At 41.1% G+C, this 17561-nt stretch overlaps 1 protein-coding gene across 2 annotated transcripts in view; it reads right to left on the bottom strand.

Annotated features, from left to right (window-relative positions):
• Window positions 1-17561, bottom strand: part of arhgef4 (Rho guanine nucleotide exchange factor (GEF) 4) — a 91407-nt gene that overhangs the window by 12589 nt on the left and 61257 nt on the right. For both annotated transcript variants that reach the window (XM_031739596.2, XM_031739598.2), the window contains 4 exons: window positions 6241-6420; window positions 5842-6042; window positions 1965-2144; window positions 1431-1663 (listed from right to left, as the gene is read on the bottom strand). In XM_031739596.2, the coding sequence (XP_031595456.1) occupies window positions 1431-1663; window positions 1965-2144; window positions 5842-6042; window positions 6241-6420 (794 nt within the window). The remainder of the gene's footprint in view (window positions 1-1430; window positions 1664-1964; window positions 2145-5841; window positions 6043-6240; window positions 6421-17561) is intronic.

Here is a 17561-nt window from a genome sequence, read left to right as displayed (position 1 = left end):
TGGCTTTTGTATTTCCAGCGGAGGTGTGGTCCCTGGCTCAGCTGCAGAGGAGGGGTGGTGCAGTGAGCTCAAGGGGCAGTGCCGAGGAGGCTGGTGGGATAGGTGCGTGGAGTTTAGTTAATGAGCTCTCGCTCTCTTCCTTCGTGATATAGCGAAGTCGGAGCTGAGAGTGGAGAGGAGTGTCGGAGTGATTTGTGATTATTCTCATTTAGTTGACCTGTGTTTTCCAGGTGTTCTGCCCATCACCCTACTGTGTATTTCTCTTTGCTGTATTCCCCTATTCTTTGTCAGTGCATCAGTTTCTCTCACCCTAGTTTGTTCCTGAATGCTTCTTCTCAGTTTCCTGTGCCTTAGTTGCTAGCTTACCTTTTTAACTTTCACATTTTCCTCATTAGATTTGTGTTTTGTTTTATGGACATTTTTTCAGGCTTTATAAAACAGCTTGTATTCTGTTTATTGGGCACTTTTGTGTATCTGCCATCTATGGACAATTTAGAATCGCCATTAACCTAACATGCATGAAATTGGACTAGAAAGAAACTGGAACACCTGCAGGAAACCCATGCAGGTCTTTCTCCACACAGAAAGGCTCCAGCCAGTGTTCAAACCATTAAGCTGCTTGTTGTGAGATGATGGTGTTAAGCACTCCACCACCTATTTGTCATCCATGGTACCACAGATTAGTTTAAGCTTTTTTTCTCTACTCCCTCAATTCCCATCTCATACTAATATAATATTTTCTTTTTCTGGAAGTTTCCGTGACCCCTTGTCTCTACATGTTCTCCCTTGTCCTCTCTTTCCCCTCATGGCAGATGCCTGCCCCTCCTTTAGCCTGGTTCAGCCAGAGGTTTGAATATTTAAGAGGTCTGTTAAAAGAGAGTTCTTCCTTCTTGCTGTAGGTGATCATTGTTTGAAATTCATGAAATTTACCTTGCAATACAAACTTAAATAAGCTGATCTGAATTAAAGTTTAAGGCAAAGGCTCTTTTTTCCCCTCAATCTGTGTATGTCTGAATATCTCATTAAGATTTAATGCTGCATCACTCTTAAGAATGAAGATGAAATCCAAAATAATCCAAATTAAAACTCAATAGATAATTGCATCTGACCATGTGATACACTGGTTAATTCTTTAGGAAATCTTAAATTCTGAAATGTCTCCCAACTTGTGTTTCTGTTATTCTGTTATACTCACATGTGCACACGGACAACTGTTGAAATCAAGTAAAAGTCATCACTAAGCTATTTTACCGCTTTCATTTGGAGGAAATGCTTTGTTGGTGGCCTGACACAGAACAGCATGTGACTGTCTGCATAGATTTTTGGATTCGTCTACTGAACAAGTTTATGTCATTGAAAAGAGCCAACTGGACCCTCGCTAGCTCGGGAACACTTAAATTCTGACAGTTTGTCAAAGAGCTTACAGTCACCTGTGCTGAGGGTTGGTATATTTGAGCAGTTCTGCCAGCTGCAGCGGGTACTTGCAGATCTTCTGAACTGGAGTCAGCAAAAAACCATCCAAAGATATGTCAATCATCTTCTGAAGCAGTCGGCAAGCCTCAAAGAAGAATACATACTTGTTGACCTTCATCAACTTGGAGAGTTGGATGCAGGCATTGGGGTGGTTGTTGCAATACTCTGAATAGATCTGGAAATCTGTTTGCTGAACACAGACAACAACAAATAGGGCTAGAGGTGAGAGAATGGTGTGGGAAGACTGTTTAATATGTGACCGAAAACACCTCTCAGACCTGTCATGAAATATCATAAAGCATTTTCAATTAATCGGGCAAAATAATGTAGGTGTAATATAAGTGGACAACTGAATGAAATGGAACAACTGAGAAGAAGGACTTTTAAAGCAGAAGTGTGTGTGTGGGGGGGGGGGGTTAACTGGTTTTCTAAAGGTTTTAAGAAAACCAGTTAAAGATTTTTTGCTGTTGTTGTTTTTTGATTCAGCTTACATGTTCAAGGAAGCAGCAACCAATCTCACTCAGATGTGGCTGCTCCTTGTTGAACTTCTGCTCGAGACCTTTGAGGAACTTCCTTTGGAATCGGTAGATCTCTTCGATATTCCCAAAGATGGTACGAAGCTGCTCTTCAGTGAACATGTCTGTCCTTTTGCGGCACTGTTTGATGTAACCCTGAGGGACAGAGACAGGAGGAAAACCTGCTGATTTTAGATTTCAAACATACGCAGAGCACAGTGTGTTCACAGACTAACTGTTCTCTCTCATTTTTCCACTTGTTTTGAATTTGGTCATTTGTACATTTCAGAGTATCTCAGAGTTCAGGCCCAGATTTCCTGATGCTGGAGGACAGCTTTCCAAAGTTCTTTTTCCTACATGCAGGTCAGGTTTGGGGGTGCAAATAAAGGGACTTAGAATCACTGACAGGATCGTGTTGGGGTGCCTTGGGCACTGGTGGAGAACGTCCAATGTGTTCTTTTGCTCAGCATGCTGCTGTCCACTGCAGCTTGGTCTTTGCTGTTGGTTGCAGCCACTTGGGGCTTATATGGGTTCTCATCATGCACATGCTCACCGCCCCCAAATTAAAATGGGCCAGAGTATTATCATTTCAGTAGTGATAAGAATGAAGTTTATGAAGTTTACGACTATACTTGCCAACATTTAGATTTAAAATGTTCTTTGTGTAAGTGCAGATGTGTGTGAGAACTGGAAAACCGGTTTTTAAAACTTGTTATAAAAGTGTATATGCAAAAACTACTGCTATGTGAAATTAAACTGTTGAGACAAAACATAACCATTGGTGAATGTTTTGCTAATCAAAAACTGAACCCTTCTAAAAGAAGAACGTAGTGTAATTCACTGGATACCAGTGATGTGGGAAGTGAGACAACTGTTGTTGTGATTTGGCACTACAGGGAGTGCAGAATTATTAGGCAAGTTGTATTTTTGAGGAATAATTTTATTATTGAACAACAACCATGTTCTCAATGAACCCAAAAAATTCATTAATATCAAAGCTGAATGTTTTTGGAAGTAGTTTTTAGTTTGTTTTAGTTTTAGCTATTTTAGGGGATATCTGTGTGTGCAGGTGACTATTACTGTGCATAATTATTAGGCAACTTAACAAAAACAAATATATACCCATTTCAATTATTTATTTTTACCAGTGAAACCAATATAACATCTCCACATTCACAAATATACATTTCTGACATTCAAAACAAAACAAAAACTAATCAGCGACCAATATAGCCACCTTTCTTTGCAAGGACACTCAAAAGCCTGCCATCCATGGATTCTGTCAGTGTTTGGATCTGTTCACCATCAACATTGCGTGCAGCAGCAACCACAGCCTCCCAGACACTGTTCAGAGAGGTGTACTGTTTTCCTCCTTGTAAATCTCACATTTGATGATGGACCACAGGTTCTCAATGGGGTTCAGATCAGGTGAACAAGGAGGCCATGTCATTAGTTTTTCTTCTTTTATACCCTTTCTTGCCAGCCACGCTGTGGAGTACTTGGACGCGTGTGATGGAGCATTGTCCTGCATGAAAATCATGTTTTTCTTGAAGAAGGATGCAGACTTCTTCCTGTACCACTGCTTGAAGAAGGTGTCTTCCAGAAACTGGCAGTAGGACTGGGAGTTGAGCTTGACTCCATCCTCAACCCGAAAAGGCCCCACAAGCTCATCTTTGATGATACCAGCCCAAACCAGTACTCCACCTCCACCTTGCTGGCGTCTGAGTCGGACTGGAGCTCTCTGCCCTTTACCAATCCAGCCACGGGCCCATCCATCTGGCCCATCAAGACTCACTCTCATTTCATCAGTCCATAAAACCTTAGAAAAATCAGTCTTGAGATATTTCTTGGCCCAGTCTTGACGTTTCAGCTTGTGTGTCTTGTTCAGTGGTGGTCGTCTTTTCAGCCTTTCTTACCTTGGCCGTGTCTCTGAGTATTGCACACCTTGTGCTTTTGGGCACTCCAGTGATGTTGCAGCTCTGAAATATGGCCAAACTGGTGGCAAGTGGCATCTTGGCAGCTGCACGCTTGACTTTTCTCAGTTCATGGGCAGTTATTTTGCGCCTTGGTTTTTCCACACGCTTCTTGCGACCCTGTTGACTATTTTGAATGAAACGCTTGATTGTTCGATGATCACGCTTCAGAAGCTTTGCAATTTTAAGACTGCTGCATCCCTCTGCAAGATATCTCACTATTTTTGACTTTTCTGAGCCTGTCAAGTCCTTCTTTTGACCCATTTTGCCAAAGGAAAGGAAGTTGCCTAATAATTATGCACACCTGATATAGGGTGTTGATGTCATTAGACCACACCCCTTCTCATTACAGAGATGCACATCACCTAATATGCTTAATTGGTAGTAGGCTTTCGAGCCTATACAGCTTGGAGTAAGACAACATGCATGAAGAGGATGATGTGGACAAAATACTCATTTGCCTAATAATTCTGCACTCCCTGTATATAAATAAAACTGAATTGAAACTGAACTGATGCTGGTGTCATCACATTTTGAAAATGTCTTCTATACAATTTAATATTATCCTGGAGATCAAATGAGGTCAAACTTTTCAAAAATGTATTTTTGTATTTAAAAAAAAACTTCTATTGCCTTTGTTTGTATTGGCAGGATTTAGGCAATGAAACTGGTATATGGGGATAAGTGCTGAAAACCTGAAATTCAATTTTAATCAAACATGATACAAATTAAAACTAATAATGTAAATGAATTTAACCCTCCATTTTCAAAAAATCAAAAAACAAAATTCTGGCAATTATTAAAAGAAAGAACCAGAAAATTCATAAATGTATACAAAGCCAAAGTAAATACTGCCCAGGGAGTGAGTGCCTTGGTGGAATTTTGCATTCTTGGAGTATTAATCTTTGTTTCTCTTCCACAGGGTGTCTTTGGTCCTGTCTCCCTCTCCTCACACCAAAGTGGTAGCCAAAGATGGCCGCCCCCTCCATGAGGGAGGTTTCTTCCTTTTAAAAGGGAGTTTTACCTTCCCACTGTTGCCAAGTGCTTGATTGTTGGGGCTTTTTCTGAATTATTGTAGGCTCTCTGTTGCACATTGTAAAGGGTCTTGAGGCGAGTGAGTCTTTGGTGATGTATAAATAAAAATGAACTGAACAGAATTCTTACATTAAAGTTCTGACCTGGAAGATGACACATTTGTTGAAAACGTGACTCTGGCTTGTTGTACACTTTAATAAAGAAGCATTGTTTGTCTTTTTTTTTTTTACAAAATATTGTATGTTTTAAAGTCTTGCTCTTACAAAAAAGAGGGCAACGACAAAAGCTAAGAGGGGATTGTAATTCATTCAGCAAGTCCCTGTGCTGGTCTGCACTCTGCCCACAGTCCAAAGACATGATTTACTCTTAATATCTAAATTTCATAGATATTAATGTGAATGTAAATGACAGTTTGTCCTTATTTGTCAGCCCTGTGAGCAATCCTCAGGCCTCTTATGCATTAACAGCTGGGCTAAGCTCAGTGACACTCAGGTGCTGGAGCTTGTACAAGAGGTAAAGAAAATGAATGATGTAACCTGTGTATATATTATCATACACCTAGACTTGAATCAGGTTGCAGGTTAAATACTGTGGGGAGTGTGTGGACTGCTTGTGTGTCGACACTCAGAACAGGTGTAATACAGTTATTCACAATAAAGTTTGAGCTCGTCAAGCAAATGATGGGATGAGAAAAATGGCAAAACGAGATGGTCAATTAAAATATGGGAGAATTTTAGACTGACATTTAGAGGGTTGGCAGGTATATCAGAGACATACAAGAGAGTTAAGTAGAAAAAGTGAACAGATTTGTCCCAAGTAAAACACCAATCAATTTCAATGCAAACCTCACAGATGTCTTTCAGGTGCTTGATGTAGTCTCTCTCTGTGCTCATGATCTCATTGATGACATTTGTTCTCATCTGCTCTTTGCAGGGTAAACCAGGTCCCAGCAACAGGCCCAGACTTGCCCGGTCCTCTTCTCCAGCCTGAGCCTCCTCTAGGTGGGCCAGATACTCGTCCATGGGTTCATCCTGGTTGACACGCAACTGGAGAATACAGGCAGTGTTAAAAGTATGCAATGAACTCTAAGTGGCTCAAATAATGACTCTGTCTTTCAATGTCATCTTTTTCTTCACAGTTGCCAAAGTTTAATAGCAGTTTGATGTCTTTTGATATATATCCTGTATATCCTTACCTGGATGATTGAACATGCACCAGAGGACAGTCAGAACAGAGTTTCTCACCCGTACAAAGCTGGCAGGGAACCAGCCCTCACTGTCCATGATGCGACCCCACCACCACTCCTTGTTAGTTGCATCCACTACTTCAATGACATCACCAGCCTTGAAACCTAACTCCTGGTCATCCATGGTAACATGGTCCCAGAGCCCCTCTGCATACACCACACTGCCATCACTGATGAGCTGCAGAGAAACAACAACAGGAGGGACTGTGATCACATTACAATCAACTTCTAATTGTGACTGCAATAGAGATTGAAAATGTGATGTCATTCCGGGGTAAAACCGCAAAGGATTCTGGGAACGCGTGGCAAGCGGTACTAGCGCACGCAGGCTTTCACATGAAAACAGTCACACAGCGATAAAAAGAAACACAAAGAATGGCAAGAAGCTGTTGTATTATTATCTGCAATAGCCGGTCGCATGACAGCCACGGGAAGCCGACGGGTAAAGAGATTGTTTTTTATCGGATTACGTCGTGGAAGAAAAATTGTTCAAGCCACGTTTCCGAAGTAACAAAGAGCCGACGGATGGCCTGGATTGCAGCCATTCGAAGACCAAATATAACGTCCCAGAACACTCCAGCTCACATGTTAGTCTGCTCCAAGCATTTCCACAAAGGTAAGTCTTCTGTTGTAGTTATTACGTAATTTATCATAACATAATTGTTGATGTAGGTTACAAATAAGTCTTATATTGATTTGAATTGAATTCGTTGCGCTATGCTGCTTTGTTCACTGTGGCTTTGCGGGCTAATGTTTGTTGTGTTTTGTAGGAAAACCAGCCTACAAAATGCAGGAATGCGATCCAGACTGGGCACCTCTATCAGCCTGGGTCAGACCGAGTTTAAAGCTGCTACCACAGCCAGATTTGATCGGTTAAGAGAGAGAGCAAGACCAAAACAGCCACGAAACGTCCCGCATATATGTGCCCAAGGGTTGTATTGAAGCAATCAAGTGATGAATAACTGTTTTCCAGTATGTTGTTTTGCATTGTTGTTTTTGGTTTTTGTTGCATTGTTGATTTGGTTTTTACCGAAGCAGCTAATAAAGCATGATGGATTTTTACAATTTTGCCTCTTTCCTGTAAGATTCTATAATAGAATGAAACAATAATGCCAGTTATAAATAAAGACAATAAATTGAATGAATTATGAAACACTCATGTTATTTCTATTAGATCTGAAAATGTTGTGTAATACTACAACCTGAAACGACAAATAGATGCGTTTGCCTGTACAGGAGATAAAGGAAAAAAATGTAACAACAGCTGTGAAATGGAATAGTCCAAATCACCAAAGTAAACTGGACCTGGGCTTGTTGCAGGGATCTGAAGTTAATAAACATCATGTGAGTGTCTGCACTCACACTTAGGACCATATAATAATAAATATGTGCGTGATGAAAGTTGGGCAGCACGCTGACGTCCTTACTCCACTCTGTATGCTCGTACGGGTCTGACCCTTTCACTCCTTTGATTTTTTCCTTGTACTTTTTTTTTTTTTCCTTTTCGTCACGTCTGTCTTTGTATGGACCTGCCGTGTTCTCCGTCGTTTTGTACATAACTGTTTTTGGGGCAAATAAAATGCAAGTAGAGATTAAAACCGCAGAATTAATGATTACCGGTGCTGGAAATGCTAGCGCTTGATGCAGTGTTTTGATTTTGTTGCCACTCGTACCCACAATGCAGTGCACGAAAGTCATGTGGTCTGTCGATCTCTATAGAGTCATGGTACACAAGATTAATGTAAGAACTCTTTCAGCCCTCTACCCAGGTACAGGCGTGGTCTAAAGCTTGAATACACTCTTCATTGGCATGGATATGGTGGTAATTTTGGGCTTTGATTTCTTTTAACTGTTCCTTTTATTAGGGTGAAATGATTGTACACATCTTTACTATATCCTGGGTCTGTTTACTCAGTGAGTTTGAGCTTTTTTGATTGTAGTTTTTCTTTCTTTCTTTTTTTTAAAATAATCTCTTATTCTTGGTGTTCCTAGGGTTTGTATTTTTCCATGTACTTTTTCAGTTTCCTGTTTATGGAATCAGATTTACTTTAGGCACTCATGTAATTAACACTCATCTTTACGGACACCTCCATCTCACAGCTTTCTGCAATTGAGTCCGCACGCTTCCACGACACTCTGCACAGCTGAATTTCATATAATGACTTAAAAAAACAAAAGTTTTAATATTTTTTTGATTTTTTTCTAATTCACACAGGGTCAGAAGTCTACATACAGCCCCACTAATATCTGGTGAAATATCTCTTAGCAAGGTGCACCTCAACCAGGGGCTTTAGATAGCCATCAACAACATTCAGGCATAAGTCTGTCTGTATATTTGTCCACTCTTCTTAGCATAAGTGCTAGAGTTCACTTAAATTCATTGGTTTCCTGGTATGGCCCTGGCTTTAAGCACAGTCTACAAATTTTCAAAAGGATTAAAGTCAAGGCTTTGGAACGGCCAGAATTAATGGGCCATTTCTAAACAGCTGCAGAATCCAGGATTCAGTGTCAGCTCAGTTTTATTTATATAGTACCAAATACCATAACAGGATCAACAGCTCAAACTGTATGTAAGCACAAGTTATACAGATGTGTTACTGCTTTGCCAAGACTTCGAAGAAGACCAGAACTGTTAACCTGAGACGAGAACAATTTGGTAGTATGTTCAGGAACAACCCAGGAGCCACCAAGATTAAAGCCTGCCATTAACGGCTGTGTGTGCTATCATTTTGTGTTTTGACAGAGTCCACAGAATGAAAAATCACTGAGAAGCTAAAATTGAAGTAAACTTAGAAGGAAATACATTGTGAAAGAAGAAGAAACAGAGGAAGAGATGGGAGCAGTGTTACTGAGGAATACTCTGAGGTGATCATCACGGTGCCTTGTATGCTCCACCAGGTTCATTGTGCCATCATGGCTTCAGGCTTACAAAGACCATGCATAATTTTGCTCAGCCTCACATTTCTGCAGACACAACATAAATCCTGATGTATCAGCTGAGCATCCCGCCTCTCTGCTCATTTGTCTTTTGATTTTGATTTTAATGACACAGCAGGACCTCATCTGAATGTTAATAAAATATAACATTTATAATACATAAAAATACATCTCTTAATTAGGTTTGTGCTGATGGAAAATGATGCCAGAAGCTGACTGACAATAGCCAGTCAATGTGATTTTTAAGTCGTTTCCACACTGGCCCATTAAACATCAGAACTGTAATAAACTGATTCTGACTTCAACATAACACAGATGTATGTGTGTTTGCACACACACAGACACACACAAAATCCTACCCACACTTCTGCTCTGACAGTAATGTGCCTGTATGGAACAGTTACAAAGTTCCATTGTCACTGGAAAAAGATCAAACAAGGGGTGTCAAACATAAGGCACAGGGCACAGAATTGGCCTGGCAAATACCCAAATCCGGCACATTGGATGGCACTGGAAAATGCAAAAGAGGACATGAATTTTGAGCTTTTAATTGAATTTTTACAAGCATTACAGCTTAACTTACTGATAAAGACTTTACCATAAGCAATTTATACTAGATGAAAGCAATTAAAAGCAATTAATTGAAGGTAATTCAAAGTAATTAAATTGATTTAGATATAAATCAATTTAATTGACTTCCGGAGCAGCACATGGAACAGACGAGTTTCCTGACGCTCCTCCGTGCCAAACTCAAAAGCTTATCCTAACGGTCTCTTAATTCATTTTTTTCTTCGCAACAAGCCAGCTATTAAGTCTACACCGAATACAACGAAAGATGCCCAGAAAATCTGGTAAACAGATCAACTTTCCACCACGAACTATGACTTCGGCTAACGTTGCTAGCGCCGCAGCTAACCCTACTGTTAGCGTTGGCTCCCCCAAAGACAGAGATGACAGCGATACTGAAGAGCTGACACTAATATGGGAGAAGATCTCCAATAAAATCCTCCGTCACATAAACGAAAGGTTTGACAATTTGGAGCATACTCTTCAAACAGTTCAGGAATCTCAAAGAGAGCTGCTGGAGAAAGTGAAATCTATGGAAGAGCAGGCTCTAGATCAGGAAAATCACCTGCCCCGTCTGGAAAAGTGGTTTCCAACTTGGAGAGCAAGAATAAAGCATTGAGATTAAAAGTGGACGACCCGGAGGGCCGCTCGCACCGAAACAATATTATGATTATCGGCATTCCTGAGAAAGCGGAGGGACCCAGACCGGTTGAATTTATCCAAGATTTGATCCCTAAGCTTCTCGGGGAGGATCATTTCAAGTCTCCAGTTATCATCGACCGAGCACATCGATCGCTGAGACCTCCACCGGCAGCAGGTGCGGCACCAAGATCAATTATTGCACGAGTCCACTTTTACCGGGATAAAGAACTGGAAGGTGACCCAGCAAATTACAGACCCATTGCTCATTTAAATTGTGATCATAAAATCATAACCAAAGTTTTAGCTACAAAATTAAAAAAAACATATTTCAACAATTATACACCCCAACCAAACAGGATTTATTCCTGGTAGATGGTCATTTAATAACGTTTGTTTATTACTAAATACAATTTATTCAAGTTATGAAAAAGAGGCAAAAATAGCTGTGCTCTCTCTTGATGCCCAAAAAGCATTTGATCAGATTGAATGGTCTTATATATTTGAGACCCTTAAACGATTTGGTTTCGGGGAATGTTTCATGGATTGGGTTAAGATGATTTATCTGTGTCCGGTGTCTTGCATTCTCACTAATGCAGATAAATCCTCCCCCTTTCAGTTACAACGCGGAGTGAGACAGGGGGATCCCCTCTTACCTCTTCTTTTTGATATAGCTTTGGAGCCCCTTGCTATTAACATAAGAAACCATCCAGGTATACAGTTAAAGTTGGGAATGCCGAAAGTCTTGTTAATATGTATGCAGATGATTCATTGATCTTTCTTTCCGAACCAAAAAATTTTTTTCCTAACCTTTTAAACTGCATTAAACACTTTGGGAAATTATCAGGATATATGATTAATTGGGACAAATCTGAATTCATGCCGATAACAGATAATTTATGCCCAAAGTTTCTCAGCTCACTCCCATTTAAATTAGTGACTATATCCTTTACCTATCTTGGCCTTAAGATTTCTAAAAAATCAAAACTCCTTTATAAACTGAACGTTTTGGAAATGCTGGACAAGCTCAAATAGGATATTAGAAAATGGAAACTGCTCCCTTTGTCTTTGATTGGTCGAATAAATGCAGTTAGAATGGTTTCTCTGCCACGATTTCTATATCTTGTTCAAAACCTCCCTATTTACTTGCCACTTAAATTTTTTAAGCAGCTTGATTCATTGATTCTCTCATTTATCTGGGCAGGAAAACCCCCTCGGATATCCAAAGCTCATCTTCAAAAAAGTACTTCCTGTGGGGGGTTGGGTCTCCCTGTGTTTAGACACTAATATTGGGCTGCAAATTCAAGAGCTCTATTACATTGGCAGTGGGGTCCGCCTATCGACTACTGTTATGATAATCTTCCGCTCTGGCTTCAGGTAGAGTCAGCAACAGTAACTGAAACCTCATTGCTGGCCTTATTGTTTCCTAACACCAGTTCTTTTAATAAATGGATCGATGGTAATTTTGTTGTTAAACACTCTCTAAAGATATTAAGTCAAATCAGGAAATCTCTTAAACTACCTGACCTCTCAGTAAGAATGCCAATAACACACAACCATTTGTTTAAACCAGGAAAAATGGACAGGGTGTTTTTCGATTGGGGGGAAAAGGGGTTGAAACATATTGAGGACTTATATATAGATGACAAATTTGCTTCTTTCCTTCAACTCCAACGAAAATTTCAGTTACCTCAATCACATTTTTTCCGTTATCTTCAAATAAGGAATTTCGTTCAACGAAACCTTTCAGACTTTCCACTGAAACCACTAAGTCATACTTACCTTGAAACAATTCTGAAAGCAAACTCTAAACAGCTGATATCCCAGTTGGTTAAGTGCTTTACAATTTCAGCAGATTCCGATTGAATCAGGAATACATGGGCTGAAGACCTCGGTGTCCCTCTGTCTGAGGACCAGTGGTCAAACTGTTTGTCCAGCATTCAGAAAGGCTCAATAAACGCCAGATACAAATTAATCCAGTTTAAAGTCATTCACAGACGACATTTTTCTAAACTCAAACTTAACCGGATTTATAAATCTGTATCCCCCCTATGTGATAGATGTAACGCTGATGAAGGTTCCCTTGCACATCTATTTTGGCACTCCGCAGTCTTGAATGCTTTTTGGTGCCAGATTTTTATGTGGTTTTCAAACCAATTTAGGAAAAAAGTACCACTTGATGGCACACTGGCTATACTTGGATCTTCTGCCTCAACTGAATCCTTCTCCTGCTCACAAAAACAGATAATCACAATGTGTATGTGTAAAGAAACTCATTCTTTTACAGTGGCGGTCTCCTTTGGCCCCGTGTTTTAAGAGGTGGCTTAACAAGATGGTGTCTGTGGCCAGGGTGGAACAGATAAGATTTGACAGGAAAGGGAAACGGGCGCGTTTTTGCACGATTTGGCAGCCATTTCTAAAATTCTTAAAAATTAATTGATCTTAATTTTATACCTCCCCCTCTGCGGGCTCCTCCCCATTTTATTTAATTGCTTATTTATTTATTATTGTTATGGGGGGATTTTTTGTTTGGTTGGTTTTTTTCTCTCTAATTTTTTTTTACCTCCTCATTTATTTTTTTTCATTTATATATTTTTCTTCATGCTTACAAGTCCACATACGCTAACTGTAGTAATTGTTTACAATTGAATCTGTATAAGTATGTTGTGTTCAGTTGTAAAAGCAAAAATAAAATATATTTTGAAAAAAGATACATTTCTGTAGTTTTACACATTTTTACAGAACAACAAGTAAATGGTAAATGGCCTGTATTTGTATAGCACTTTAATAGTCCCTAAGGACCCCAAAGCGCTTTACATATCCAGTCATTCACCCATTCACGCACACATTCACACACTGGTGATGGCAAGCTACGTTGTAGCCACAGCCACCCTGGGGCGCACTGACAGAGGCGAGGCTGCCGGACACTGGCGCCACCGGGCCCTCTGACCACCACCAGTAGGCAACGGGTGAAGCGTCTTGCCCAAGGACACAACGACCGAGACTGTCCAAGCCGGGGCTCGAACCGGCAACCTTCCGATTACAAGGCGAACTCCCAACTCTTGAGCCACGATCGTAAGCCTGCAGTGTGAGAGCGAAGTGCTCTAATAGGGTGATATGGTACTACAAGGTCATTAAGATAAGATGGGGCCTGATTATTTAACACCTTGTATGTGAGGAGCAGGATTTTGAATTCAATTCTGGATTTAACAGGAAGCCAATGAAGGGAAGCCAAAACAGGAGAAATCTGCTCTCTCTTTCTAGTCCCTGTCAGGACTCTTGCTGCAGCATTTTGGATTAACTGAAGACTTTTCAGTGAGTTTTTAGGACTTCCTGATAATAATGAATTACAGTAGTCCAGCCTGGAAGTAATAAATGCATGAACTCCTTTTTCAGCGTCACTCTGAGACAGGATATTTCTAATTTTAGAGATGTTGCACAAATGCAAGAAAGCAGTCTTACATATTCAATTCAATTCAATTCAATTTTATTTATATAGCGCCAAATCACAACAAAAGTCGCCTCAAGGCGACATATTTGTTTAATATGTGCATTGAAGGACATGTCCTGGTCAAAAATGACTCCAAGGTTCCTCACAGCATTACTGGAGGCCAAGGTAATGCCATCCAGAGTAAGAATCTGCTTAGATACCATATTTCTAAGATCTTCAGGGCCGAGTACAATAACCTCAGTTTTATCTGAATTAAGAAGCAGAAAGTTAGCGGCCATCCAGGTCTTTATGTCTTTAAGACATTCCTGCAGTTTCACTAATTGGTGTGTGTTACCTGGCTTCATGGACAGATAGAGCTGCGTGTCATCTGCTTAGCAGTGAAAATTTATGCTATGTCTTCTAATGATGCTGCCTAAGGGAAGCATGTATAATGTAAACAGAATTGGTCCTAGCACTGAACCCTGTGGAACTCCATAGTTGACCTTAGTGTGTTTGAACAGTATTCTCCAGAGTGTGATTAAAGTAGTGGGTGGATTCTTTTACATTTTAAGAGAGATTAATAACTAATAACAGATTAAATGCTGTGTTGAGGCTGTCATTTTTAGCATCCCCTCTTTGGAGACAATCCCATAGGGCTTAAAATCTGGGACTCTCCACCAGTTGCTCTTAAAACTGAAGAAGCTTCTCGGATGAGAGGTGAAACATCTTCACGAAACTTCAGACGCTTTTCTTTCCTAGCTCCTTAAACTACAATGACTGAGAACCGTCACAGATACATCTACATGGATGTTAAAATCACCCACAATAATTATTTTATCTGAGCTGAGCACTAAATCAGAAAAAAGTCTGAGAAATCAGAGAGAAACTCTGTGTAAGGCCCAGGTGGACAATAGATGATCACAAGACTGGTTTCTGAGTTTTACAGCTGGGTTGGACAAGGTTAAGCATCAGGCTTTCAAATGAATTAAAAGTCTGTCTGGGTCTTTGGTTGATTAAGAGGCTGGTGTGAAAATCGCTGCCACACCGCCCCCTCGGCCTGTGCTTCGAGGTTTCTGGTAGTTAGAATGACTCGGGAGTGTTGATTCATTTAAACTAACATAATCATCCTGCTACAACCAGGGGGTGAGTGAAGAAGAACCGCTCAGTGCATCATGGGCAGGCCCCAGCAACCCTAGAATTATTGTAGCATAACTAAAGGAGGAGTCAGGGTCATCTGATAGAGCCCTAATTATACGCTTTATCAACATGGAAAGTTTTAAGTCTAAAAGTAGAGAGGGTGGAGGGTGGAGAAAACTTGTGTTTGGGCTGTGTGTTTTTCCCCTAGGGGTTTCTAGAACTGGGGACGGTCCAATGTTAACATTTCGGGGAACACGAAAGTTATGGTGTAGAGTGGGTAGGTGGTTGCAGCTGGAGGTCACAATCTGAAGATGAGCTGGAGATTGTGGACAGGATGACAAGAAATCAGCTGACATCTGGCAAGCTGGAATGAAGAGGTGACAGAATACTACTGAACGAAGCATAGACTAAACTCACTAACAGGAAAACCTGATTACCACTGAGTGGGTGAAGACAATCTGGAAATGATTAAATACCACCCGCTCAATGAGGGGATGCTGATTAGGTATGAGGGGAAGAATCTCACTCCACAACTCCACTCTTTAGAAGGAAACAACATCTCCAACACATAACAAAAACAACCTAAAAATACCCTGGCCATGATAGTACCCCTCAACCCCAATGGTTGCCCCCAGGCGGCCTACCTGGTTTGCGTGGATGAGCCCTATAAAGGTCTATAAAAGGAAAGGATCCATAATGAAAGACTGGGGAATCCAAAATCTTTTCCAGGCCATAGCCCTCCCAGTCCTCCAGAAACTGAAGACCCGCACCCCACTGCCAGACGTCCAGAATCTTGTGAATGGAAAAGAATTGGGACATTGTCCACCAACTGGGTGAGGTGAGGGGACTTGGTAGGAGTCACAGTACGCTGGAAGAAATGGTCTTAATCTGGGAGACATGGAACGAGGGATGGATTTTCATAGCTGCTGGTAGCTTTAAGCGGACTGCAGACAGGTTGATAATGTGCACAATTTCAAATCCTGTCCTTTGACGACAACCAGACCGACTGCATAGGACAGAGGCAGGGTCCTATGCTGATCAGCCAAGCAGAGGTTTTGTTTGGCAGACCTCCGCAGTGCAGTTTGACGCCAAAATGTGACTGCAGTGGCGCATGTGGTGATGAATTGATGGGACTGCGAGAAGAAGAAGAAAAGGTGGACGATAACCTAAAGATGCCACAAACGGTGATAGCCCATGGCAAAGGAGGTGAACATGTTGTGCGCATACTCAACCCAACTAAGTAGCTAACAGCTGATGGAACAAAGGTGCGATTGGTCAGACCCATGCCAGAATTATGCCATCTAAGCTAAACTCACTTTACCTGGTCCATTATTTCTCAAATCAACATTCCCACTACGACACAAGATGGAGGAAGAATTGTTGTGGGTGCTGATTGCTCGGGTGCAACCTGGCATCTGAGGGAGTCAGGTTTAACATTTCAGGCCCTGGGTCAATATTTCTTTTTTTTGAAGAAATGATACATTTTTGGTGATCTGTCCAAATGAGGAAAGTGTCACGGTTCTGGGTCCGTTGGACCCAGTATTTTGAGTTTATTATGTTTTGGTTTACTTTTGCATCATGGATTGTTCTTTATGTTTCTCTGGCACTTTGTGTTTCAGTTATCTTGGTGTTTTGGATTGTTTTCTCATTTTGTGATGATGGTGATGATGATTATTGTTATTAGCGTTCCATGTTTCTGTTTATTTATATTTAGGATTTGTGTTCTCATGTTTTGTGTGGGTTTAGTTCCATGTGTCATTCTCTGTCTCTCAGTGTCAGGTCTGCGTCTTGGTGTAGTGTTCTTGTTTCTTGTTTTATTGTGAGGTCTGCGTCTCATGTGAGTGTGTTCAGTTTTACCTCTGTCTCGTCTTGTTGATTATTCCCAGCTGTGTTCCCCACCTGTGTGTAATCTCCCTGTGTTTCTCTGTGTGTATTTAAGTCGCGTCCTCTGTCTTTGTAGTTGCTGGTCCGTCTGTGTATCCACCCTGCGTCATCTGTGTGTCTCCCTGCTGTCTACCGTCATCCACCTCTGCTTGCCGTCTTTCATGTTCGTGTTCAGGTTCCTCCTCCGTAGTTTAGTTGTTTCCAGTATAGTTTAGTCTCCGTTTGCCATGTTTTCCTTGTGCCGTGTATTTCAATAAACCACCTTCTCACCTTTACAAAGTGCCTGCATTTGGATCCTACTTCATTATCTCTACACGGCTCTTCTCACTCGCCGTGACAGAAAGGCTGTTCTGTACCCTCCAACCAATGCTACCATTCCTCTAATGCAACTGGGAAAAGATTCAAACAGCCAAATCAGCTAGCTTATCTAAAGACCTAGTCTTTCCTCATTGGCAAGTTTGTCCTTATCACTTTACCCCAATTCTTAATCCTGTGGATATTGGACTTTTTGACCAACAGGACTCAGAAAGTTCGGGTCAACAACTCTCTCTCCGGTCTCCGTTCCACCTCCACTGGCTCCCCCCAGGGCTGTGTGCTCTCCCCCCTGCTCTCCATCCTCTACACTGATGACTGCAGATCCACACAGCCCAACTGTCACCTGGTTAAATATGCTGACGACACAGTTCTCCTGTCACTGTTGTCAGGCCCCTCACAACACCACGGGC

The sequence above is a fragment of the Oreochromis aureus genome, linkage group 9, assembly GCF_013358895.1.
Source record: "Oreochromis aureus strain Israel breed Guangdong linkage group 9, ZZ_aureus, whole genome shotgun sequence".
Lineage (NCBI taxonomy): Eukaryota > Metazoa > Chordata > Actinopteri > Cichliformes > Cichlidae > Oreochromis > Oreochromis aureus.
This window is presented reverse-complemented; position numbering and strand designations above follow the sequence as displayed.